At 48.8% G+C, this 26,392-nt stretch overlaps 1 protein-coding gene and 1 pseudogene across 2 annotated transcripts in view; both read left to right on the forward strand.

The window, feature by feature from the left end:
* The first annotated feature begins 4,906 nt into the window (after positions 1 to 4,906).
* CASP7 (caspase 7) overlaps positions 4,907 to 26,392 on the forward strand; it is a 30,819-nt gene continuing 9,333 nt past the window's right edge. Inside the window, exons 1-2 of one of the 2 annotated variants that reach the window (XM_046026393.1) lie at positions 4,907 to 5,897; positions 12,432 to 12,541. In XM_046026393.1, coding sequence (XP_045882349.1) covers positions 12,432 to 12,541 — 110 coding nt within the window. In that variant the 5' untranslated portion in view covers positions 4,907 to 5,897. Of the gene's footprint in view, positions 5,898 to 6,487; positions 6,619 to 12,431; positions 12,542 to 26,392 lie in introns of those variants that run through there. The other variant, XM_046026392.1, reaches the window with a different exon arrangement.
* On the forward strand, positions 15,037 to 15,217 carry LOC123955828 (annotated as a pseudogene).

The following is a 26,392-nucleotide window of genomic DNA, read 5'->3' on the forward strand; positions in this document are numbered from 1 at the left end:
GAAATCATAAAGAAGATGATGTGGCAAAATGACCTTTTCTTCCAAATTCAGGATTCTTATACGTTTCCAGGTAAAAATGGATCCTTAGAGATAAAATGGTAATATACACACGCATAGACACAAACATGACTATAATATGTTAAATGAATGAATAACCTTTTTTTTTTCCCAAAGCAACATAGAAGACAGAGATAGAAATGAGTAGAACTGAAGAAAGATGAGAAATGCATCTTCTTTTGGTGGTTCAAAAAACCCTACACATTCCTCTGTAAGAAGATAAATCTACCATATTGGTTATTATATCCAAAGGTCAAGAAATGTCCACTGACCTGATCTAGACAGCTGATCTTCTCGGCAGGATAAACTCCATACCCACACCTAGAGCAAGCCTGCACATTCATCTTGATGTCCGAAGAGAGGAGACAAATCTAGGCAACAGGCAAGAAATCCAAGGAAAAGTCCCAGGCTGGCTGTGCAAGTTTTCCAAATCCTGACCACAGTTCAATCCCCGTGGGCACCTTGATCATTCAAAATCCAACTTCCACTTTCCTTTGCTGACCTTCTAGTTTGAAGTCAGCAGCTGGATGGTTTTTAAAGCTGCCACTTACTCAAGGGGCTATTTTGGCGACTCACACAGCACGCATGCGCCCGGGAAATTAGGTGGAGGTATTTCTAGCTGACATGTTTCTCTAAATAGAAAAATGAACTCACAACAGCATCATGTTTATGTGGGTGACCAAATCCCCGTGTATGACTAGGCAGCATGTAGTAGTTTAACACGAACTGTGATCATAACCCAAGAAAAGAATGCAAAGAGATAGACCATACACTCATCCAACAATCCAATTTAGAAAAGATCACTCTGTGAGGCCTGTGACTAAAGTAGAAAGGCCAACTCCCCAAAAATATAAGAAATAAAACAGGATTGATCCAATCCATGGGAAGGGTAAACACCATATTTGAAATTCTGGCTTTATCTATTAAAAATGTTTACAACATGGGGCGCCTGGGTGGCTCAGTCGGTTGAGCATCCAATTCTTGGTTGTGGCTCAGGTCGTGATCTCAGGGTTCTGAGATGCAGCCCCGTCCCATGTCAGGCTCCATACTCAGCGGGGTTGTCTGGCTAAAGAGTCTCTCCCTTTGTCCCTCCCCCTCACACCTATCTCAAATACATAAATAAATCTAAAAAAATTTTTTAATGGTTTAAAGCGAGGCTGAAAACTGATCAAGATATTAATGTTTAGTTTCTACGAGAATGCAAAACTAAGAACATGCTAGAACGCTCGGTGTCTTGGCCCCTATGTTATCCTGGACTGTTCCAAGTTCTGATTGTTTACTCTCTTGCCTCCTGGGCCTGAAGTGGGGCAGCTTGAAGACAAACCCTCTCCTCCTGGCTTTGTTAGCCCCTCCATTGTCTTCAGTGTCCACTAAGTGTCCCATTAAAACAGCCTCTGGAAACAGCTTGCAAAAGATGGCACCTGACGTGTTCCCATTCCTCAGCTAACTACCTCCCATGACCCTTACCCTGTTTTATGTTCTTAATCACAGTTAACTGCCACCTGACATCCTGAATAGTAGAATCTCTGCTTTTTAAAATTATCTGTCTCCTCCTTCAAAATATAAATTCCATCAAAACAGGATCCCTGGTCTTTGTCATTTCTATCTCTAACGCCTAGAACAAGGCCTGACACAGAAAAGATGTTCAATAAGTACTTACTGAATCAAGGAAACAAATGTAATACTCTCACCAAAATGCCTACGGAAGCCAGAAGTGAAGTCATAGGTCATATTAGGGACCTTCCCAAGCGGGCGGCCACACACCCCATCTGAGGCAGCAACCACTCCTCAGTCCCAGCCGACTTGTCATGAGGGAATCAGTACCCAGCCCTGCCAAAGACTGAGACTTTGCCAGAGAAGCCAAATACTTGCATTTACACATCAGAGTCCGTGTTTTTGTAAGACGCTGGGAATTACACCAGGCTGGGGGCAGCTGAGAGTCTAGGACCTGGGCAGGCTACCACTTAGGGACCTCTGGTCTAAAAGCTGAGGTGACGTTGGGGGGTCCCCAGGTAGAGAGATGTCAGCAGTTTCTTTGTGTTGTGGGGCCATGGGGAAGGCTGCAAAGCAAGTGAAGAAAAGTAGAAAGTAGCATTCACATGACACAAGCCCACAAGAGGGGCTGCGGTCTGAGGTTCCCTTGGATAGAGAGTGGGGCCCACGGCTGTTCTCTCAGCACGACGGGGACCCTAGGCAGAGACTCCAGGCTCTGGAAGATTCCCACTCTGGAAGGTGGTGCGGGGCAGCTTGAGCGGATGGGAAAAACAAAGAACAATGACTTGGAGCCTTCCAGAACATTCTGCCCTATTCCAGGCTTCTCAGGCCTGACCTGGAAGTGGGTTGGCTGCAGGCCCCGTAACGACTGAGAGAGCCTTCTGCCCCAATTCAGAGGGATGCAGAATTACAGTCAGATTTCATTTAAGGTAAAAGGCACGTTAACACTTCTCTAAGGTGTGATTACCCTGGACAACTGTGGTCGCTTCTTGCTCACCCTCCTGAAAACGGAATTACCAGAATGAAGAGGTTGAATTTGACTTGCACCATCACTTCTGCTTTTAAAAGGCAGGTATTAGGTATCAGAAGTCATGCAGAGAAACCACTCCAGTGAAGTGGAAATGGACCCTGTACGGAACTCAGTGACCACTCACTGCTGGGGTAAGCGCCACACAGCCCTGGTCTGCCTGGCCAGCACCATGGGCCAGCTCTCCTTTGTCCCTCCCACCCCACCTCACACCAGGTAGAGCCCTCGCCCTTGCCACGGTGACCACCTCAGGCCATCCAAGCCTTAGCCCATGAGCACACAACAGCGTGGCCTTCGGGATTGGTTCAGACAATAGGTCTTAGCCCAGAATCCCCAGAAAACAGAACATGAGGCAAAGGCTTACGTTCAAGGACTTTATTAAGCACTGTAGTCCCAGGGAGCGGAAGTAAGGAGGCAGGAAATAGAGGGGTGACAGTGAGTATGAAGGTTCATTGTCAAAGTAGCTGCTAACTGATGCGAGGTGCCTTGGACCGCTTGAGCGCCATCTTCCGAGCCATGCTCCTTGGAAACATGTGCTACAGGAAGGAAGGGGGAAGAACGTATCTGTGGCCCCTGTCTCCCTTTGGTGAAAGTTTTGTCCCATTGGGTGTTAGCTCCCCTACATGTCTATGCTGTGGGAATGCCCATGGCGTCCCACAGCTTCTTATGGCTCAAAAGAAACAGGGAAAAAGCAAGGGCAACTGAAGGCCAAAGATGCTGTTGGTCGTGCCCCCACTGAAGATGGCAAGCCCACACGGAGCCTGCCACCCCTGCTGAGCCTGGGCGAGCACAGGCAGGCCAAGGTCCTGAGACAGGTGAGGCTGTGTGGATCAGAAGTGGCTCCTGACACGTGTCTGATATGCTGTCCAGCCTGCAGAGCATTGGGGACTTGGGCTTGGTTGTCACAAGCCAAAGCCAGATGGTGGAGAGTCTTGGTCCTTGGTTTGGTTGCTTCTGCCAACATTGCCTCATGTTTCTTTGGCTTTTTTTTTTTAAGTCTTGACTCATAGGGAGATTGTGATCAGTGAAAAACCCTCACATTTTGTTTCACATTAATGGCTCCCATGTTCAATGTGTGGGTAGTTGATTTTCTTTTCGAACTTAAACACAGCACTGATTGATCTCTTCGATTTCATCCCGTTGATGGTGGCCCCGTTGCTGCAGCTGGTCGAGAGCTTCTGGTACCTTGGTTCTGTCACCCAGAATATGAGGTAATTCTTCCTAGCTCTGAGTCATTTCCAGTGCCCTCTGGGGCCGTGGATGTGAAATGGTTTTGAAATTGCAGAGATGACAAATTCAGGCCGAGGAGAAAGCTCCGTACCCTTTGCTCTGTCACTGTCACTTTCCTTAAACTGGAGCTGTTCCTCCTATGTCGTGTCTACCTTAGCTTAGGTTCTCCCAAAAGCAGAGCTTGAGGTGAGGACTTGGATGCACACAGTTTCTTTGGGGAGTGCTTCCACAAGGCAGGAGTGAGGGTTTGAGTGAGCCAGTAAGGTCAAATGTATTATTCTGAAGTAATTACCATGGTGGGTGGCCTATAACAACACAACATAACATAACATGCCGCTACCCCTACCTAGAGCTGAGATACAGACCCCCCTACCCCAGGACTGAGATCCAAACTTTGCTGAAGAGAGGATGTCTGTGGCTCACTAGATGGCAGAAAAGTCACTGTGGTGTCACGCTGGAGGAACTCGCTAGACATCTGTCCTCTAGAACTTTCTGGAAGTCTACCCTATGGCTGCTAGAGAGAGTTGTTCATAGGAAGTTATCTCAAGGGAAGAATTCTGCTATAAAACCATCTGAAGGATTGTCAGTGTTGCTGGGCTCTGCTGGCTACCAGGCAGAGCAGTAGCTGGGCACTGGAAAAGCCTCTGTAAGAGCCTGATTCTCCAGGAAAGGAGAACAAGGAAAAAAAAAAATTTTTTTTTTTAAGGCAACCTGATCCTGGTTCTGCCACTAGCAAATCTGTGATACAGGACACTTCTCCGAGCCTCTGATTCTTTATCTATGAAATGAGCAGAGGGATTAGTTGTTAAGGCCCCTTCCAAAATCTAACATTGTGTTTCAAACTTAAATTTGTAAATCAGTAATGAATTTTCTTTACTGATAGGGACTTTTCATTTCTTAAATGATTCGCAATTGAATTCCTTTAGAAAGTGAATTATCTTAGTGTCTACAAGACTTCGTTATCACACACATTTCAGAAATACAGATGCTAGAGTAACACAACCTGTCTTTACCTGTGTGGGCTGCTCTAACAAAACACTACAGACCATGTAGCTTATAAACACCAGGAACTTACTTCTCAGTATTCTGGAGGCTTGAAGTCCAAGGTTAGGGTGCTAGCATAACCAGGTTGTGGTAAGAGCTCTCCTTGGGGTGCAGACAACAACTTCTGCCTATGTCCTCATAGGGTAGAAGGGACTAGAAAGCTCTGTCCAGCCTTTTTAAAAATAAGGGCATTAATCCTACTCATTAGGGCCCCACCCACAACTCCTGATGTCAGATGCCAGCACCTGGAGCATTAAGTTTCAGCATATTAATGGGGGTGCAGTGGACACAAACTTTCAGCCTACTGCATTGGCCACATGGGAACTAGTGTAACTGTTTAAAATATTCAGGAATTAGAGATTTTTGCTGAAGTTAATACATTATAATTATGCCCTGACCCTTACCTGCTGCCAGTCTTCCTTAAACCAAGGAAGCGTCCTTACCTGGCGAGATTCTAGAGACAATCCTGAAGTCTGAGGCGCAGGGTGAAGTCCGCAAACACAAAGACAAGATGTGGTCCTTGCCTGATCTCACGCCATGAGAGATTCAAGGTGTACAAAGTTCTTTAAAAGCAATTATTCCCGGCATTGATAAAAGTGTAATTTCTTCTCAGAAAATCATACCGCGGTGTGACCGAGTTAATTAGTTGAGGGCCTGAGGAGCCTGAGAGAGAAAGGCTTTTGGAGGGTGAAGAAAGGCAAAAGTGTGAGTGGTACGTGTGTGTGCGCGCGCGTGCGTGCACCTATGCGGAACCGTAGGGGTAGGGGTGAGGTGCGAGCGGGAAAGTGCAGGGTCCCTCCCACGCTGGACAGTCAGGGCCCCATGCCCAGCCGCTGACACTTGGGGGCGCTCAATAAATATAGCGGGACTGATTCTGGCGCTTCCTCCGGACAAGTTCGCCCAGTTGCGAGGCGGGAACTCGGCTACGAGAGAGAGGATTTCGGGGGTCCTACCGTCCTCGCGCGAACCAAGACGCCCCCAGAGCGGACACGGGAAACCCACCCGCGACTCCACGGCTGGCCCCAGAAGCCCGACCCTGGAGAAGGTAACTCCAGCCGCTGCCGGCGCCGAGGACCCCTCCTCCCCAGGGTTGGGGCGCCAACAGCACAGATTGGGGTCGGGAGCCTGGCTGGGGAGAAGCCCTCTGGCTGTGGGGCTAGGTTCTGGGTACCGGCGAGGAAGCCCGAGGGGAGGTGCAGACGGGGGTCAGCCGCAGCAGGAGAGAGGGAGAGGCGCCCCTGGCCAGCGCCGGGTTGTCGTCGAGCGCCGCGAAGTCCCCGCAGCTTGCTCCTCCGCGTGTGCGACTGGGGCTGTGGGCGCGGCCGGTCTGCAGAGCGCGCTCCCGGGTCACTCCGAGCACCAATGGGGGTGCAGAAGGTGCTCCCGGCGGGGGCTGTGAGCGCGGCGTCGGGGTCGTAGAGCAGTCGGCAAACTTCACCCAGCGCGCTCTCCGGGGGCGCGGCCAACTTCACCAGCGCTCTTTCCCCCACCCCGGGCGACGCGCACGGACCACGGTGCAGACCCGGCGACCGGTTCTGCAGGGGGCGCCCTCCCGGGACCCGGCGCGCGAGCGACTCCGGGGAGCGCACCCGCGCGAGAGGGAGGCGGCGCCCGCGGCCCGGCAGGGCCGGGACCCTGCCCCCCGCGACTCCGCCTCCTGCCGCGCCCGGACTTTTACTTTCGCTTTCGCTGGGGCGGCCCCAGACCCTCGCCGCGGAGGGACCGAGACGGACGCAAGCTCTGGCCCCCCGGCCGCCGCGGACACGGTAACTTCGGTCCCCGCCTCCGCTCGCGCCCCTTCCGCCCCGGCTGCGCGCGCTCCTTCCCGGCCTCAGCCCGCCGCCTCCCTCCCACCCAGCGCGGCGCCCCTCCCATCCCCGGGCCGGCTCTCTTCCCACCACCAACCCTGGAGCCCCCCGGCCCGCCTGCGCCGACACTTTGGAGAGAGGGCCGAGCACCGCTCGCTCTGCTCCGCAGGTCCTCCCTTCCCGGCCGGCCGCGGGATTTGGAAAAGGGGGCGTGGATTGTGACCGGCTGGAGGGGATCGTGATCTCGCCGGGCTGGCCAGCGAGCGCCCCCAGGGCTGTCTGAGCGCCGGTCCCCGCGCCCCCGTTTGTCAGCTGTGGGCCTCCCTGTGCCTGTCCGTTAAATGGGAACGGTGGTGACCGCGGGCTGAGGGTCGCTGCGAGGATGGGGGGAGGTGATGGTGCACATGCAGTGCCTCGGTCTGGGCTCCGTGTGCGGGGAGCTGCTGTCGGCCTGGCTGGGGCCGCAGGTGCGGGGCTCTTGAAGATCCCTGGAGGAAGTGAAAAAAGGCAGGACTCCAGGCGACCTTTATATTGAGTTTGTCATTGCTCTGGTGGACTACGTGACACTGAACTTTGTTTACTTAAAGGCTGTTTCCTCCTTCAGGGGCTCCTGAACTTCAGCCTGTATAGACAGCCCTCACCTGGGTTCATAATCCACCTTTGCTTCCTGTTAGTTGTGCAGCCCAAGGGCAGGTTCCTTAAACTCTGAAGAATTCGATGTTTCTTCTGCAACATGGGAGGAAGGAGCCAGCCTGCTAGCAGGGCTGTGAGCCTCTGGCGATGGGGGTACTCGCGTGCCAGCAGAGCCCCTTCTCCAAGCGCCAACGGTGAACCGTGGAGGCCATCAGGGCAGCTTCTCTTTGAGCCTTCAGGGGGATTGTCTTCACGGGGGCAAGAGTGGGTGTGGGTTGTGTTAGGTGACTTTTCAGAGGAAGCGGCTGCAATGAGTCCGTCCTCCCACCCATGAGAAAAAAAAAAAAACAGTTCAGGATATAGCCGCGAAGTGATTTCCGACCAGAAGTACGTATGAAAATGTGTTTAGAAATAATCGCTAGAGGAATTTTTTTTTTTCTCCACAAAAGCTGCTTAAGATGTGGATGTGATTTTAAAATATAGGTGAAGGTTGGGCGCCTGGGTGGCTCAGTGGGTTAAGCCGCTGCCTTCAGCTCAGGTCATGATCTCGAGGTCCTGGGATCGAGTCCCACATCGGGCTCTCTGCTCAGCGGAGAGCCTGCTTCCCTTCCTCTCTCTCTGCCTGCCTCTCTTGTGATCTCTGTCAAATCAATAAATCTTTGGAAAAATAAATAAATAAAAAATAAATAAAATATAGGTGAAGGTTGAAGCTGGATGCTTTTTAGTCTTGAGTTCTGCCCACAGTGGTGATAATGGGGAATAATTATTGAACATCTAGAATGTGCTACAGGGGCTTAACACTTGACGTGCATTTCTCCATTCATCCCCACAGCCAGCCTGTGATGTGGGCATCATTATCTTCCCATTTCACAGATGAAGAAGCTGAGGCTCAGAGACACAGAGCACTTTGTTCAAGGCCCCATGGCTAATCGATGGAGAAACCAGTTTAACCCCTGATCTGCTCTTGCCCTGACTGGGCTCTGAACTTGGTTGTGTTGTCTGTCCTGTATCAACAATTTATTCAGGGCCCTGAATGATTTAAACATTTTAAGTACGTTTTAGTCAAAACATTTATAAGGAAATATTTATTGGGGTGCCTGAGTGGCTCAGTCTGTTAAGCATCTGACTCTCCTTTTGGCCTTGAACCATGATCTCAGGATCTCAGGCTCCAGCCCCTGCATCAGCCTCAGGGCTGGGTGTGGAGCCTGGTTAAGACCCTCTCTCTCCCTCTGCCAACCCCCCACCTACCCTCTCTTAAAAAAAACGGGGGGTAGGGGGTGCCTGGGTGGCTCAGTCATTAAGCGTCTACCCTCAGCTCAGGTAATGATCCTAGGGTCCTGGGATCAAGCCCTGCGTGGGGCTCCCTGATCGGCGGGAAGCCTGCTTCCCACTCTCCCACTCTCCCCTGCTTGTGTTCTCTCTCTTGCTGTGTCTGTGTCAAATAAATAAATAAAATCTTAAAAAAAAAAAAAAAAGAACAAAAAATATTTATTGAGTGCCGGCTGTGTACTGGGCACTTTTCTATGACTAGAAGAAAAAAAGGATGATTAAGATACACTCTCAGTCTGCAGATAGGGTCCTAGTGGATTCTAGTGACAACAGGAATGGCAGTAGCTAACACAGAGGGCTTACACAGAGCTCCTGGCAGCTCTAATGCTTTCTGAGCGGGCACCTGGGTGGTTCAGTGGGTTAAGCCTCTGTCTTCGTCTCAGATCATGATCTCGGGGTCCTGGGATTGAGCCCCGCATTCGGCTCTCTGCTCGACGGGGAGCCTGCTTCCCCCATCTTTCTGTGCCTCTCTGCCTACTTGTGATCTGTGTCAAATAAATAAAATAAAATATCTAATGCTTTCTGAGCATCACATATTGATTCATTTAAAGAGAAGATAGATGCCTTTCATTGAAGACACACATGCCGTTGGATGAGTGGCGGCCATTCCATGACTAACTGTCTTGGCAGCCTGAGCCCTACAAAGGCGACAAACACCAGAGAACAACAGTAGGCCTGCCCTTTCCAGGTGCAGCAGAGGTGAGATAGGCCTGGATTTTCTTGGTGGGCTCTGAGGGTGAGTGGAAATACAGGGTCAAGACCAAGTCTGGGCTTGACGGAAATGATGTGGCCAAGATTAGGAACCCGCTGAGTCAGCATCCAAGTCCCAGGTGAACTTGATTTTACCCAGAAATGAAGCCCAGCCTCATAGGAGTCAGAAAGTCACTGAACGTTTGCTGTCCCCACTGTCTAGGAAGTGGAGACACAGAAGACCCCTGTGGCCTCGTGTTTGGAGGGAGAGCTCTGGAAAGCCCTGAATTTTATGTCCTGGTGGGGAAGTCCAAAGTCCCATCCACATGGCTGGGAAGGAAGAGGAGTTTCAGCTTCACCCCTGCTCTGATGTAACATGTGTGCAGCTCCCTTCTGCCTGCAGAGCCCCATCCCCACCCTCTCAGCTTCCCCTTCTCAGACCTCAGGTCAGATAGCCCATCCCCTCAGAACCTTCCCTAATTCCTCCAAGGCTAAGTCCATTTCCCTCGCGTGGCCCCAGATAGTGGCTCCTCGTGACACTCACTGCAGTGGCAGCGTGACATCTGTGCCGTCCTTTTCTCAAAGCCCCATCAAGGCAGCACCAAGTCACTGTGCCCCCAGCTGCATCCCCGGCTCCTAGCACCCAGCCAGATGTGTCAGACCCCCAGTAAACCTTCACTGAACAAATGAAGAGGAATCGCCAAAACTCTTCTCAGCGTTCCCCCAGCATCAGAACCAATGTCTGGCTTGCTTAGGAGATGTTTTGTTTAGGGTTGTCCATTCTTAAAAAATTGGTCCCCTTGTTTTGTTATCATATGTCCTAGACTCAGCCTTGAAGATAGCATCAGCAAAAGACCCGAGGCTTAAATACCCCATGTCGAAGGTAGCGTCCTTTTCTGATGGATTTGGTCCAACTCTAACTTGCTAATTTTGAAAATATTTCTGTGCTTTGCTAACAACAGTCCCCATGGAAAAGTAACTCAGTCTATATAAAGGGGATGAAATAAAAACTATTGAGTGTTTCTGCATGCCTGGGTTTATGCTTCTCTGATCCAGGAACGAGGTTATCTCTGTTTTCAAGAAACATTTTGCGCTCTAATCTGAAAAATCTAACCGCCACCAAACCGGATGCTCCGGTTGGGTGTTGAGAAACAAGATGGCCACCTGGCTTCCCACAGTCCTTGGAGAGAGCCCGTGGGAGACCCTCCCTCCCTCTCGGTTCCCTCCTCACTCTCCAGCTCACCCCTCAGAGAGGCTTCAGGGTGACGTGACAATGCCACTCAGAACTCCAGGCCTCTTCTTCCAACCGGCTGCATCACTTTTAGCTGATTCTTTTCCCTTGGGCCATTGGTTTCTAACCGCTCCAGTCAATTAATATTTATTCAGTAAGCACCTTCTGTGTGTTGGGGGCTTCTGCCGGGATGAACTTAGAACTGTCTTGTTTGAGCTAAACAATAAGCAGAGTGAAAACAAAAGACAAAGAGAAGGGAGATGGGGGGGAGCTGATGCAATTGGTGCCTTCGCCCCGTGGTGCTGCCATTTTAGCTGAATTCTGATTATTAGCAAGCTGGGCGCTGGGCAGAGATGTCCTATCCAGCAAACATGTGGGTGGTGACTTCCCGAAAGACAGAACCTGAAATGAGCATAATATGCTTAAGACACTGAGCGGCCGCATGGCGTAATGGTAGAGGTGGGGGGTACTCTGGGGTGCCTACTGCTGGCTTCAGATCGAAGTTATGTAGCCTAGAACAAGCTCGATAACTTTTTCTAGCCTCGCCTACCTCATCTCAAAAAGCAGTGATCACAGGGGTGGTCTAACAGCATTACTGAGGGTGTTAAATAAGGTAACGCTCACAAAACAATTAGCACATAAATAATAATTAAGTTTCTGTTCTTAAGATTTGATTTATTTATTTGAGAGAGAGAATGAGCAGGGGGGAGGGGCAGAGGGAGAAGCAGACTCCTCACCAAGTTGGGAGCCCGACGTGAAGCTTGGTCCCAGGACCCCCAGATCACGACCTGAGCCAAAGGCTGACGTTCAACAGACTGAGCCATTAGATGCCCCAGTCAGTTTCTATTCTTACTGTTATTTTTTATTCTTTAAAGTAGAGGGAATAGCAGATTCGTAGGAGATCCAACACTTTTTGGGAAAAGCCAGGTAGTAAATATTCTAGGCTTTTCAGGCCACATGGTTTCTGCCACGATTGCTCAACTCTGGTTGCCGACAGTATGTAAACGGATAGGTATCTCCGAATTCCAATAAAGCTTTATTTGCAGAAACAGGTGGTGGGCCATAGTTTGCAGGCACCAGTACTAGATAAGACGGGGTCTTAAAATTCAAGGAGATGGGTTTAGATTTGAACTTTTTAGATCATAGGGCTCTCTTGAAGATTCTTGAGTGGGAAAATAATTTGATGGAAATCTCTCCTGGTACAACCATGTAAATAAAAGAATCTGATACAAACAGCGTTGTACACCAGGTTGCTGTTGTGTTTGAACTGGGTTTGAGTGATGCCAGGAAGAGGATGAGCACATTATAACCTGTCAGGAATGTAGGGGAGAGTTTCTTGTCCTACAAACCTTGACGGAACTCCCCCAGCTTCTCCTACACAGGGAACGTTTAACAAAATCCTGGAGGCCATGGAGGCCAAACGCAACGCTTCCTGAGGGCACGGATTTTGTTTCCTTTGCTGCTGTCTCATCCATCTCTCGAACAATGTCGGAAATAAAGCTGGTGCTCAAGCATTTGAATGACTTGTTGGGGCCTGATCCCCCAGAGCCTAAATATGCAAGGCGGCCCACCTGCCAGCTTAATTAAAAACTGTGTCGCGGGGTGCCTGGGTGGCTCAGTGGGTTAAGCCGCTGCCTTCGGCTCAGGTCATGATCTCAGAGTCCTGGGATCAAGTCCCATATCGGGATCTCTGCTCAGCAGGGAGCCTGCTTCCCTCTCTCTCTCCCTCTGCCTACTTGTGATCTCTCTCTCGCTGTCAAATAAATAAATAAAATCTTTAAAAAAAAAAAAAAAAAAAACTGTGTCGCTAGTGAGTGCAGCTTAGAAATATCCTGAGGCTAGTGATGCTGCTAAATACTGACGGTGTGGTTGGTTTTTCTCCTTCCAGATGGCAGACGATCAAGGCTGTGATGCGGAGCATGCAGCTGGGGACACAGGCAGCCTGGATGCGGTTGATGCTAAGCCAGACCGGTCCTCCTTTGTCCCGTCACTCTTCAGGTAAGTTTCCTTCCTCAGCCTAGGCCTCTTCAGCCTGCCGTGCCTCTGCCATGGCCACACACGCACGGGTGAGGGATCGTCTGGGCCAGAGGTCTGTGCTGCGCCTAGAAGATTTGCACAGGATCCTGCCAGCTGTCTGTGACAACACTAGGAAGCCTGTGTGCACTCCCTGTCTCTGGGAGCAAGCCAGACTTGGGGGCGGGGGGCGCAGGGGTCTTCCTGCTCAGTGGCTGTGCCTCTGGACAGCAACTGCCCAGAGTAAGGAGCTGTCCTTGGTGGAGATGAGTTGCGGCCGACCTCCTTTGGGGCAGAGTCTATGGGCTGCTGCTGCCAGTTGGGGCCAGGTTTGGCTGAAAAGCAGAACCCAGGGACATGGGACAGGGGGTTTTAGGGTAGCACTCCAATGGAGGAAGCCTCCTGTAGTGATTCTCACCTTGTCTTTTCTTGAGTTCACTTCTAAAATTCTAAAGTTTGCATTTAGTAAGAATGATAGCTTCTTTTATTACATTCTTGTATGCCCTACACTACATGCAGTGTTGCATGTAGCCCTCACAATCTCAGGCGATAGTTCTGTTGTTATCATCACTTAATAGGTAGGGAAACTGAGGCACAAAGAGGTTTGCTAGCTTGGCTCTCTGATGACAGAGATTAGAACGTACACGGTACCAGCATCATCAACAGCTCTACTGTGCTTTCCAGTTAAAGGTAGGGCTGCAAGGACACAGAGGAGGAGTCCCTTACTCCCTTCAACCCTGGTCATGGAATGGCAGGCGGTAGGGCTTCCTGGCAAGAAGCTAGAGTGCTTTGTGGGTCAGAAGCATCTGACTATTGGGCATCTCTTAAACCAAACGCCACCTGGGAAGGGCAGTGACAGAGAAAATTTGAGGTTAGGGAGTGCTCCCAAGCAGTGCTCAGGAGGGGAAGAATTGGCGATGAAGGGCAGCCCGGCTCCCTGCAGCATCCTGGAGAGACCCTGGGGTCTTACCATCCCAGACAAGACTGGAAAAAGTGGAAGGGCCCCGACATCCTGGACCCGAATTCCACTGGCCTTGGTAGCCATTTAGGGTCAAGAGAAAATGATCAGAACATACAGCTCCAACCCCTGAAAAAGTCTGAAAGCCATCACGTCAGTCCACCCAAGCTAAACCCCTCCCCAGTGCAAGCCCCTTCGAACGATGCCCATCAGATGTTTTGTTCACCAACTGCAAAGGGATCTCGTAGAGCTACACGTGCACTCATCCATTTTAAGGCAACACAGAAATTTCTCGTCAAATAGTTGCGAATGATGTGAGAATATTTCCGTTTTTCCGACTCTTTGAGGCTTTGGGTGAAGCGGGTTGCCCGTGGTGACAAAAGAACAGGAACTGTGGAACGGCCCTTTCACCAGGCATGTGGTGTACTTGCCAGAAATTATGAAAACCAGTGGTGTGTTGTAACTATTGACGTTGAAAAATCACTTGTTTATGTGTGTACAGTGGAATCTAAATCCACAAGAGTTTTTTTTGTTGTTGTTTTCAATTTTACTTATTTGAGAGAGAGAATGTGTGTGTGTGTGAGTGGGGTGACTGGACAGAAGGAGAGGGAGAAGCAGGCTCCTGGCTGGGCAGAGAGCCTGATGCAGGACTTGATCCCAGGACCCTGAGATCATGAACTGAGCTGAAGGCAGAGGCTTAACCCACTGAGCCACCCAGGTGCCCTGTCCACAGGCATTTTATAACCACATTTCTTCATTAAGAATGGACACGAGCAAGCTGTCTTTAATAGCTAGAATTTTTTGTTGTTTCTTTTTTCCCCAAACTCTTGTTTTCCCCTCCCACACAGTATTTTATTCTGCTGTAATGGGTGTAGTTGCTTGAAAGTCTTTTATTGCTCACCTCATCATGAATGTCTGTACCATATAGCTGTGCACATAAACAGATGCATAAATTATAAGGCCTTTTTCCAGGTATCAGGAGTATTAAAAGACATTTCTCCAGATTAAGTTACTAATAATTTCTCCTAGACTAAGTTTCTGTCCTGGCGATTACTGATTCACAGTTGGTCCAAACAAAAATGTTGATAAATCATCAGTGCTATAAAATTGTTCTTCATCACAATAATACATAGAAATTGCATTTAAATTGCAACTTATCATGGGAAAGCAGGCTTTTAAAAACTAGTTTACAAATAAATGGACAAATAGTCATTGCTAGAATAAGGAAGTTCCATATGCCCTCTTTTGCACATTTGTCATTAGGGGTAGAAGCGCTGAGAAACCATGAATAAGTACATGGGATGACAGCAGTTCTGCTCTAATAATGCCACTTAATTCTTCGAATTCCTTCTAAGTTCTCTGCCCAAAACTGACAAATCAATTAGTTCCTTCTGCAGTTGCACTGAGAATGATTAGAAATTACCTGACTTACAAAAGGAATGTTATTCAGCCCTTAGAAACATTTCCTTTTTTTTCCTTTGTGGGAAGTACACTCAGAAGGCTTCATCAAAACTTCTCGAAAAGCTTTGTGCAGTGGCAGTATGGTAACCAATGAGGTTTATCCGAGGCGCGATTATTGCTACTTGAAAACTTCTCAAAACTACATTAAACCTGTTCCTCTTTACTTAGAGGCAACTTATGTAACCCCAAATATTCCCCACAGAGATAAGATCATTAAAACAGCAATGCTAAACATTTGTTGGTATCCTTTTTCCCCCCTTTTTGGTAAATGCTTATTTTAAACTATCTGCTTTTGCTTTTTAAAATATTTCATTGTTAAGACCTTGGAGCTGCAAATGTAGCTCATTCACGTAGGTAAAATGTCTGTTCTGTCTTCCAGTTGACAAGGCCAGTCCTTCTTGTCAAACCAATCAAACTCACCAGATTTGCTTTCAACCGGTAAAGGTCTGATACCATTTTCAGTTCAGCAAATGTGTTATTAGGTATCCCTATGACAACCAACCATGTTTCTGATTCTTGGAGGATAGTGGGTCGATGGATGGAAGGAAGGTTGGATGGATGGATGGATTGATGGAGGTAGGAAGGGTGGGGAGAGAGGGAAGGAAGGAGGAAGGAAAGGCACAAAGAAAGTGCTGTGTTTACCTCCCTAAGTCAGTTTATTTGCTTTGCTGTCACAGAACTCTAGCCCAAAAGTGATAATCTTTGGAAATAATCAGGGGATAAAAAAATCAAAGTCATATTAAAAACCACATCACTCCCATTCCATTCTACTATATTACATATTTTTATTAGTATATTTTTAAACATATAATGGAGTTTGGAACAGCCCAGTGTGTCTCCAAACAGCCCCATTTTTAATGCCATCCTTCACCCTCTCTAGACTCTTCCACAAATAGGAAGCCCATCGTGGTGCCTCATTCAAGGAGACCCACAGATACTGATACTTGAATTGTCTGTTTGAGAGGATATGGAGGTTTTGACATCATCTAGGAATTAGGATGGATGAGATTCTGTATTGGGAGATAGGAAACCGAGAAAGGGTAGGCAGTAAATCGGGCAGACCAGTTTTAGGAAAAATGCATACGGAAATCGAGGATCTGATCATTTCCTTAAAGCTGCCTATGTCTGCACCCCTTGGAAGGTCTTTTAGTGCCCTGTTTGAAGACCTCTGCCTTAAAGATGCATCATTTTTCAAAAATAGATACAGTCTGTGATATTGTTTTTTTTTTTTTTTTTTTTAACCCCCTTACGTCCTTTGGAAAGGTCAATAAGCCCTCACAGTCTTCTGTATTCTAGTGCGCTGCACCTTTTCCTTTACTAGCACGGCCCATGTTGGCCTCAAGCTTCATGTTATCAAAATAAACAGTAATTGTCCTTGCAAAATACTTGAATTATATTCCATTTTCCAATTAAATATTTGAATTAAATTAAACGGGCAGGGGCCAGATTTTAAAAGGGCTTGTCTGTAAGTCATGTTAGGGATTTGGAAGCTGTTTATGTATGGATTACAAGACATGACTGTTGAATTATCAAACAAGACTTTGCTACGGTACATGGCAATTTAATGTCTTACTCTTCCAGGCTGTGAATTGTTAGTTGCTTATTTTCTCTGCCTTCGCTGGGCATCGAACTCAAATCCTGTATTATGTGATGCACAGGCCACCTGCCAAGGAGGCAGTCAATTCAAATAAACTTCTTCCAGAATTTGTGATAAACCCTTAAAATTTAGGTTTTTCCTTTCATTTGTTTTTTAACTTAAGATGGAAGGTCCTTTCATGTGGCTTTAAAATTAGCCATATCAGGTGTGTCTGGGTGGCTCAGTCGGTTAAGAGTCTGCCTTCAGCTCAGGTCATGATCCTGGGGTCCTTGGAGGGGTCCTGGGATGGAGCCCTGACATCATCGGGCTCCCTGCTGATCAGGGAACCTGCTTCTCTCTCTCTCTCTCTCTCTCACTCTCATAAATAAGTGAAATATTTAAATAAACGAGTAAAATTAACCATGTCAGGTGCTATTTTGGGTCACTAATTCATTATTTCAGTCATGCATTAAATATCTGTGGAGCACAGTTAAGCCCCTTGTACCAAGTCGCATAGTTGATTAGTGAAGTTGAACCTGCGCTCGCCTGCTCCTGCCGTCTCAGCTGCTGCCTTAACATATCAGGCTCTGTGTTTGGCCCAGAGCTGCAGCTGGAAACAAGGTCAACAAGACCCACATGACCCCAGCCCCAGACACTCAACATTCCTGCTGGGAAGGCAGGCATGCAACAGGTAACCGAGGCAGGGTGGTGGTCGGCAGGGCAGAGCAGGGCTCTGGGGGAGTAAAACTGAAAAGGAGATGCAGCCTGGTCTTGGGTGAAAGAAGCTTCCACGGGAGACGTGATGTGTGCTGAGACTTGATGGGGGCAGCAGGATGGTGAAGGGGGGTGTAGGTGCGTGAGGTCAGGGCGATGAATGCTGGCAGGAATGTGGGATGCGGAAGGTACCCCAGAAGAGGAGACCGGAGAAACAGGCAGGGGCCAGAGTTTAGAAGTGCTTGTTTGTAAGTTGCATAAAAGATTTGGAATCGATCCAAGAACAAGGAAGTCATGAAAGAGTTTAAGAAGTAGATTGACTTAGGGGTGCCTGGGTGGCTGAGTGGGTTAAGCTGCAGTGCAGGGCAGGTCCTGAAGAGGGGGCTGTTGCCAGTGGAATGCGGCAGGTGGGGCAGAGCAGCTGGACCCCAGAGGTGGCAAGAGGTAGAAGCAATGGGACTTTGTGACCAAGAGGAGGAAGGGCCGAAGAGGGGACAGATGCTGAGGAAAATGGCACCCGAACTCCACGGAAGACTGGAGTCATCTGGTGACCCCTGAGTCCTTTTTTTTTTTTTTTTTTTAAGATTTTATTTATTTATTTGACAGAGAGAGATCACAAGTAGGCAAAGAGGCAGGTGGGGAGAGAGGAAGGGAAGCAGGCTCCCTGCTGAGCAGAGAGCCCCATGCAGGGGCTTGATCCCAGGACCTTGGGATCATGACCTGAGCCGAAGGCAAAGATTTCAACCCACTGAGCCACCCAGGCGCCCCACCCCTGAGTCCTCCAGCTAGAGAAAGGGGTGATGAAATCCCTATTTCTATTGTCATAATGACAGAAGGGCACCAGCGTTTGCCACCTTTCATCGCTTCCCTGAACATTCCTGCTGCCTTGGCTTTGCTGCCCGAGAGCATGTGACAGATTTGAGTGGTGCCAGTGACTTGGCCTGAGATGGGGTGAGACTCAGAACAATGAGATTTGCCGGGAAGAGTGGTTGTCCATGTGCACACCTGGCCCATCGACAGGGTCAACCCCCTGTGCCTTCAGCTCTGTGTCTTGAGATTCTAAATTCTGCTGAATTTAACTCATGGGGGGGACGTGAAGACGGCAGAGCGAATCTGGCAGTGTGTGAGCATCCGGGCTGCTTCCGGTTCTCCGTGCCCCCAATAGCGAGCACCCCGCCAGCCCATCCCGTCCCCAGCTCCCTTCTCCAAGGTGTCAGAATTCTGTCTGGTAAGGCAGTGGGTGGGGGACAGTGGTGTCCCCTGCCCATTTCTAATTCAGGACTTTTGCCTTCCCCTTTCGACTGTAAGGATTTGGGGAAACAAAAAAGAAGTCCCCTTCCCCCCCCACCCCCCAACGCCAGGGAGGACTCACTGGCCCCAGGTAGTTCTAAGCTCTGACTTACCTTGGCTTTGTCGCCTCAGTGTCACTAGATGGCATCACAGCATCGTTTTATTTCCGTTCCGTGGGCCCTGAGTATACCCGGCTGTTCTTTAACTTTACTTTAAAAAAAAATCTTACTAAAACGTTTTCTAATTTCCTGATTATTGAAGAACATTTGGAAAACACAGGAAACCACAAAGGGAAAGTATTCGAGATAGTAATTTAAAATGAGTCAAAGTGTTTGGACTTGTAAACAGAAAAGACTTCGAAGAAATCAGTACGTGCGCCGTCCGCGTTATGAACCACAGTTTATGGAACAAGTTCTAGAATCATCTGTGCAGGTGAAGAGGGTTTCCCATTGAAGTAAAGGTAAAGGAAACCCTAGCACCCGGCCCAGGGGTACCCACCATCCAAGGTCACAGCCTGGTCCCTGCCCTGGGTGTGAACTCAGGTTCTGATTGAATGCCTAGGCATGGCTCCGGAAATGAGTACAAAGAGCTAATTGCTGACTTGTAGTATACTGGGAACTGTGGAGGCAGGGGCAGGGAGGGAGGAGGAGGGAGAGCCGGAGGAGTTGGAAATGGAGTTATCAGAGGACAGGAGGAGCCTGCTTGTCAGGGCCAAGCCACCGTGAAAGTGAGGATAGGCTGGGCCTTGAAGAACGGGAACGTGCGTCGAGGCCCCTGGACAGGATGAGTTGGGTCCTGGAGGCACCACTGTAGGTACCGTAAGTATAAGACCGGCCGCCCGGCAGCTTCCTGCAGGTCCTCCCTGGGGCACACGTGAGCTATGAAATCAGAGGCTCCTTTCTCCTCCCCACTAAAGGAAATAAAAGGCAAAGTAGCAAACATTTCACACCCTCAAATTTCCCCTGGGATCTTGCTGGAAACTTTTGCCTCCCTGCAGGGGGTGGGTGGTTGTTTATCCTTCTATTTCCCCGAGCCCAGGGGGCAGGAGAAAAGCCTCATTTTCAAAACTTGGTAAACTTCCAGTCTTTGAGGCACTCGTTCAGAGCCCACGGGCAGTGGGCAGTCGTTCTGCTTGGTGTCACCTCTGTGCTCCGGCCTTTGTGCTCCTCCGATGTGTTTAGTGACGGCCCCTGGCTTCTAATTCTTTCTCCTCTATTGCCACTCGGGTTTCCCCACCAGCTAAGTGTTACATGTAAACAGATCCCCGGGAAAATATGTGTTCTTTGTGTAATTATGAGAAAGATCCAGGTGGCCTATCTTTTCATTTGGAGGTGAGGGGGTGTTTCGGGAGAAGTGATGCTTTGGAATTAGAGGAAAGGACAAAGATAGCAGACCGTTAGCTCATTCCAAAGAGTATGTTCCAAATGAAGCAAAAGCTCTTTCAATCACACCCATTGATTCAAAGAGGGCCAGGTCTGTCTGGCCGCCCCCCTCCCCCCGCAAAAAAGTAAAAGGAATGTTAAAATATAACCCAAAGAGTTGGCTTTTCCATAAAGGAAGTCTTTGAATTCTAGGTGGTAGAATACCAGATGCCTGTCTCCCAAATGTGTATGTAAACAGTACTCGGGGTTCAGTGCTCTGTCTGAAGCGGTGATGGCACCACTTACAAGGACAGCAGGGGTGGTCTGGAGGCAGACATCCCAGGTTCTAGTCCTGGCCTCCCAATCACTCGTTGAGGGACTAGCAAGTCCTTTGACTTTTCTGAGCCTCAGTTTTCTCCTCTGAATAATGGGGATATGAATACCCGCCCCTGGGATTGTTTGTGAGGCTTGAATAAAGTAACTGTCAGTTTGCTGAATGGCGTGATGAGGAAGAAGATACCAGACATCCTTCCTGAGGGGGAGGAAGTCCTCCCATTGTAATATTAAAACTAGAAGACTCTTGAAAATGGGATGTCTCCCAATTCCCTCCTCTATTGGTCAAGGAAAGTTAAGACCAGAGAGGTAAAGTGCTCTATTTACCCACGGTCACCCAGCAAGCCCAGACGCGACACCCAGCTCTAACTTGGGGTCCAGACCTCCGCCCCTTATTTCGAGCGCCAGTCCTGACCATGGTGGCGCGGAGCTTTCCAGCTGCATTAATCCCCCAGCAGCGCGGCTTTTCTCTCCTGCCCAAGTGGGTCAGCAGATTTAATTCTTCATTGAACTTGCTCCCTTTCTGCCTCACTTCAGCCGAGGGATGGACGCGTTCCAGCAGGGCTGGCGATGGGCTTTCCGATAAAGAGGGCCAAGTGCCCGTTACAGGAGCAGAGAGCCACGCTTCTGAAATAGGGTCACGGGATCTAGAAACTTTGAAGCTCCACACGTGCAGAATCCCGCCAGTTATTTTAGGTCATTGCTCTCCTAGAAGGGAGAAGTGAGCTGGAGGGTTAAAAGAAAACAAATGAAGAAGGCGAGTCAATGATCAGGTTTTCATAGTAATGAAAATGTTAAAACACTCTTCGAGGGACGCGTGGGGGGCTCCATCGGTTAAGCAGCTGCCTTCGGCTCAGGTCATGATCTCAGGGTCCTGGGACCGGATCTCGCATCCAGCTCCTTGCTCAGCGGGGAGCCTGCTTCCCCCTCTGCCTGCCGCCCCCCCCCCACTTGTGCTCACTCGCACTCTCTCTCTCTTTGACATATAAAATTATAAAAAAATAAAATCTTTAAAAAAAATCACTATTCTAGAAGCAAGTCTAGTTATAGAGAAGTACTATGAGGAGCGCCTGGGTGGCTCAGTCGGTTGAGCATCCGACTCTTGGTTTCCACTCAGGTCATGATCTCAGGGTCATGAGATCGAGTCCCGTATCCGGCTTCAAGCTCAGCAGGTAGTCTGCCTGAGATTCTCTCTCCCTTTCCCTCTGCCCCTCCCCCCATCTAAAATAAATAATTAAAATCGTTAAGAAAGGAAGGAGGGGGGAGGAAGGAAGGAGGGAAAGAAGGAGTACTATGAAACCAAGGCCTCTTGTTTCTCTGGAGCACACGTGGTCACAAGTAATAGAGGCACAGTGTGGCCTTGTACGTTCAAACCCCAAGCTCGCTGGAGAGCTCAGGGTGTTCTGTCTGGCACACTTCTGTTGCAGGGAGTCTGCCGTTCCTCTGACAGCAGAAAGGATAAATGCAGTGAGTTTGTCAGAGTGCAGGCTGGGTCCCGTTAGCCACTCTAAGTTCTGGAGCCTGTAGCCATAATATAGACATGAGTTTCAGGCTCTTGAAAGGGAATCCTGTCCTTGTTTTCTCCCCTGGCTGATTTTTTTTTTTTTTAGTCTTTTATCAATTTTTTTTTCCTTTTTCTTTAAGAGAGAGAGCGAGAGCATCCTGAGCGGGGCAGAGAGAGGGAAAGAGAGCCTGAAGCAGGCGCCACACCTAGCACAGAGCCCGATGCCCGACGTGGGGCTCGATCCTACCACCCTGACATCATGACCTGAGGCGAAATCAAGAGTCAGTCACTTAACCAACTAAGCCACCCAGGTGCCCCTTTTATCAGTTTTTATTGTCAGAGGTCTCTGTGTTTCATCGTTCGGGGGGAGGAGGGAAACGTGCATGTGGTTAAGTTTGGGGGAAGGACTCTTTTTCTCCCCAGCCTATTTTAAACCAACTTCGTTTCCCAAAGTAGGTGTATGCTTGCAAATTTGAGTTTCAGAAAAGAATGTACAGAGATGTTTTCCCTTTGTTCACAGACCTGAGGATGGCAAATGTTTCAGTTTGCCGAGGGGTAACAGGTACTGAGCTCCACGCCTTCCACTGGCTGTGACTTTGAATCAGGAAGTTGAGGAGAGCATCGGTAAACCATTTGTTTCATTTTCGTGTGTTCACATTTTCCTCATTGTGTTTGGAGGGGTGAGATGGGCAAGGGGTAGGAACTCCTGGATCACTCACTTTATTCAAGACCATTGCAAAAGGTTGATCTGCCTTATTTGAAAATTACAGTGTTTGGTCTGCCTCTGTAGCCTTTTGTTTTATTATTTGTGTCAATACCTTGAGTACTTTCGTAAGGACGAAAATAGCCTAAAGAATTTGAACTCCGATTAATCACAGAGTCACCTCCTATTTTTGTTCATTTACTTGCATATAATTTCACACACTTGGCCATTTCTGTGTGTGCCGTTCTGCCACCTTTTGTAGACGGGCACGTTGGTGGGTCACCCCCCTCTGCATGCTCATCACTTTAAAAGGCTGTGCGGTATGTGATCCTACTGACAGTCTCTTGCTTAGCCATTCCCCTCTTTCCATGTTTTCACTCTTACACATTTGGTGCCGCTGGTTGTATCTTTGTGGACGTTTGGGGTTTCCCCCCAACCCTTCTGATCCCATGCTCCTAGAAAGTCACTTTTTCTCTAGGGAGCTGTCCCAGAGCGGGGAGGATGCATCAGTGTGGGCCTCGGCATTTCTGCCGGTCAGCAGAGAAGGGGGAGGCCAGTGTGACTTTCCCAGCCACAGTGTGAATGGTCCCATGGAAAACTCCAGCCTGTAGTTCACTGCTGATTCAGTCACGGGCCTTCAGGGCTGGGCGGGCTGTGCCAGTCTGCTGTCCCCGGCTGAGCCCCGAGCATGTTGAGTTTTTATTATTACAGAGAAGAAGGAAACTCGCTGCCCGTAGTTGCCGGGCGAAGCCTAGTTCTGATGCACAGGGGGGTGCTTCCGGATGGAGACACGAGGTACCACCTTCACTCTTTCCTTTCCGCTCTGCCTCGCTCTGTGCCTTGGTATGTGAGGAGTGTCGGGGATACCCACCGTTCAGATGCTGAAACCATGAATGAATCATCCCAAAAATATTTAGACAAAGCAGCTACGAAAACCAGAGCTCTAGTTCCGAATGAAACAGCCCTGGGGAAATGTGTGCCTGGTGGTGTGTTTACTTTCCTGCTGATGAATGTCTGCAAACAGATAGAGCTTCTGGGGATCCTATTCATGGAGACGCTTTAGAAAATAAACAGTAGCAGGTTTGCATGTTTCTATCCCCTTCCAAATATAGAAAGGTATAATTCACATCTCGAGCAGCCTAGGGGATCTGTTAAGAGGATAAAACCTGTATTTATCCACTCGGTGATGGGGAAAATTACATTCACACCCAGAGTGGATTGTAAAAATTCATTGTGCACTTTCTGAGGTTTTTTACTTCTTCGTAAAGGAGGCAGAGTATTTTTATCCGGTAATGTTTTCTGGTACAAGTTGCTGTAGGCTCTTCAAGGACGTCTCTTTATATAAACAACCATCAGAGCTTGGTTGTAATTTTTTGCCTCCTGACTTTGTTGAGTTGGCTGAGTTGGCCTTGCACTGTGGAATTTGAGGTTCCAAAAAAAAAAAATGGGTCTCTAACCTAAGAAGTGAGGGTCATCTAGTTTCTTCTTGAGAATCAACGCTGTCTTGATCTGTGTTCCTGGTAGATATTTGAGCTTATCTGAATATGTTTGGGAAGAGAAGATAACGGTCCTTGCTCATATTGGTGAGGAAAGGCAGCACAGAGAAACGAGAAAGATGGTTAGGAAGCATTGCTGTAAATGAACTTCCTGTTGCATTTCAGTGCACACTTACAAACACTTGCTAAGTCGTTCTGCCAGCCTGTCCTGGTTAGCGCAGTCTGGCTTCTCTGGCCCTGAGAACAGTGCTTTCATGGCCAGATTTATTTTTTTTAATCTGTAACCAGTTGTGAAACACAGGATCTTTTAAGAGGATTTGGAACTTTTAATTCACTCTTCTGGTTTATCATGAGGCTTGCCCTTAATAGCAGGTTTCAAAACAAGAATCTGTGTTTCTTCTTCTCAGCATAGTAATCTCAGCCAAAGTCTTCAGAAAGTGAAAAAGGTCAAGATAAAAGCTGGGTTTATCAGCAGAGACTTAGCAGAGGCAGAGGAGAAGGGGTCAGGGGTGGAGAGCAGGTAGAACCCAAAATACTAGAATCTGACTTAAAAAAATACCATGGCCAGGTTTAATTTGCTGTGTCCTTGCACACCTCTCATCTATCCTTTGCAGGATGAATGAGATAATGATTATGAACAGGCTCTGTAAAACATAAAGCATCACACAGACATTAACAGTCCTTGTTGCTGGTGACGTCAGGAGATGGGAAGGGGTTCCCGCACCGTTTGCACCGTTGGTCAGATTCAGGGGAAAGGCTAGCTCCCATCGATCTAGTCCGGAAAGAAGCTCCACGCACCCTCCCTTTGGGGGACTGTGCCATAGCCATGCATGCGTGTTCCCGGATCTTCTGCAGAAAAGTCCTGTGAACTCGGGGCAGTGAAAATGGCCACTTTTAGAAGATCTTATCTCTGGGGGAGGATCACCAGCTGAAGAAATGGCTCATCTGAAATCCCTGAAAGCTTCTTAGTATCCTCGTTCCCCAGCCCCGGGCGAGCCTGCCGTGCTGTGGACTGTTGGCATCTTTCTGCAATGGCTAATTAATGACCACAATCTCTTTGGAGCCCCAGAGGCCTTTGCCCCTGTCCAACAGCAGTTGTTTATCTGAGGATCTGCTTGGCTCCAGCAATTGATTTCCAAACAGACAGTAACTCTTCACGAGCTGCTGGCGCGGGGATTGCAAAGCTTCCTGCCCCAGACTCTCAGTCACTATGCCACCAAGGCCATGCAGGGGACTCTCCCAACACTGGGCAAATGAGGCAGAAGAGGCGTGGCATTTCCTGGGAGCATTTCGGTTGTGATGTTCAAGTCACTGCAGCCCCCCGCCATTCTGTTTGCCTGGCACCCCTAGGAGAACTTGCAGGTTTCCAGGAAGTTGTAAATCACACACATGACCCCGCAGACAGTCTCGCTGCTGCCGAGGGACACCATGCACAGGCCGTGCTTCCCGAGGTGTGCCCGGTGTACCTTCTGGCCACGAACCAAGGGTTCCAAAGGCTGCACCCACGTGGGAAGTGGCCTTTGACAGGAGAGGGCCAGCTGACTCTTCTGCCCAGCATGGGGCTCAGCAGTGAAATGTTAGAGTCAAGAGGGCCCGTGCAGGGGCGCCTGGGTGGTTCCGTCGGTTAAGTGTCTGCCTTTGGCTTGGGTCACGATCTCGGGGTCCTGGGATGAACCCCACATCAGGCACCCTGCTCAGCGGGAAGTCTGCTTCTCCCTCTCCCTCTGCTCCTCCCCTCCCCACCATGTGCTCATGCTCTCTCTCTCTTTCTCAAATAAATAAAATCTTTTTTAAAAAAAGGATCCAAGTGGTAGGTAGACAGGCTAGTGAGGCCCTCACATATCAGAGGGTGCAGACATCTCTAGGATGCTCTGATTCTCTAAGTCTAGGACAAGGTCCTGGAATCTGGACCGTACCAGAGGCAAGAAATGCTGGAAGAGGGGAGCTGGTGTCGGACCTGTGCCTGAGTCTGAGCTCTCACCCCAGCCTGGCCTTGTGTCCTCAGACAAGCTCATTCATCTTTTCCTATGGGATGGGGCCAGTACCCTATAGAGCTGTTGGAAAGACCTACAGGGTCATGTGTACAAGGCAGTGAGTCTTCCAAAGTGGTACTTACTGTGACTGTATTTATTAACACGTTGTTACTGACACAGAAGAGGAGGAAGCTCAGAAGACTGGGGAATAAAGTCACATGTGAAATCACAGTGAAACACAGAATCATGGGGTCTCTTAGGAGCCCTTGGAACGAGGAGCACAAAAAAGTATGAATCCAGTAATCTTCAAAATAGTCCAGAAAATGACATCCATTTGCAGCAGGTGATTTTTAACTACTAAATAATCTGTATTTTAACCTTTTCAGTAACTGATTTACATGTACTAAAAAAGAGATACAGTCACGTTCTTCCTCCTTCCTGCTGTTCTTGCCCCTGGCCCCCATCAC

Source organism: Meles meles, chromosome 13 (assembly GCF_922984935.1).
Source record: "Meles meles chromosome 13, mMelMel3.1 paternal haplotype, whole genome shotgun sequence".
Taxonomy (NCBI): domain Eukaryota; kingdom Metazoa; phylum Chordata; class Mammalia; order Carnivora; family Mustelidae; genus Meles; species Meles meles.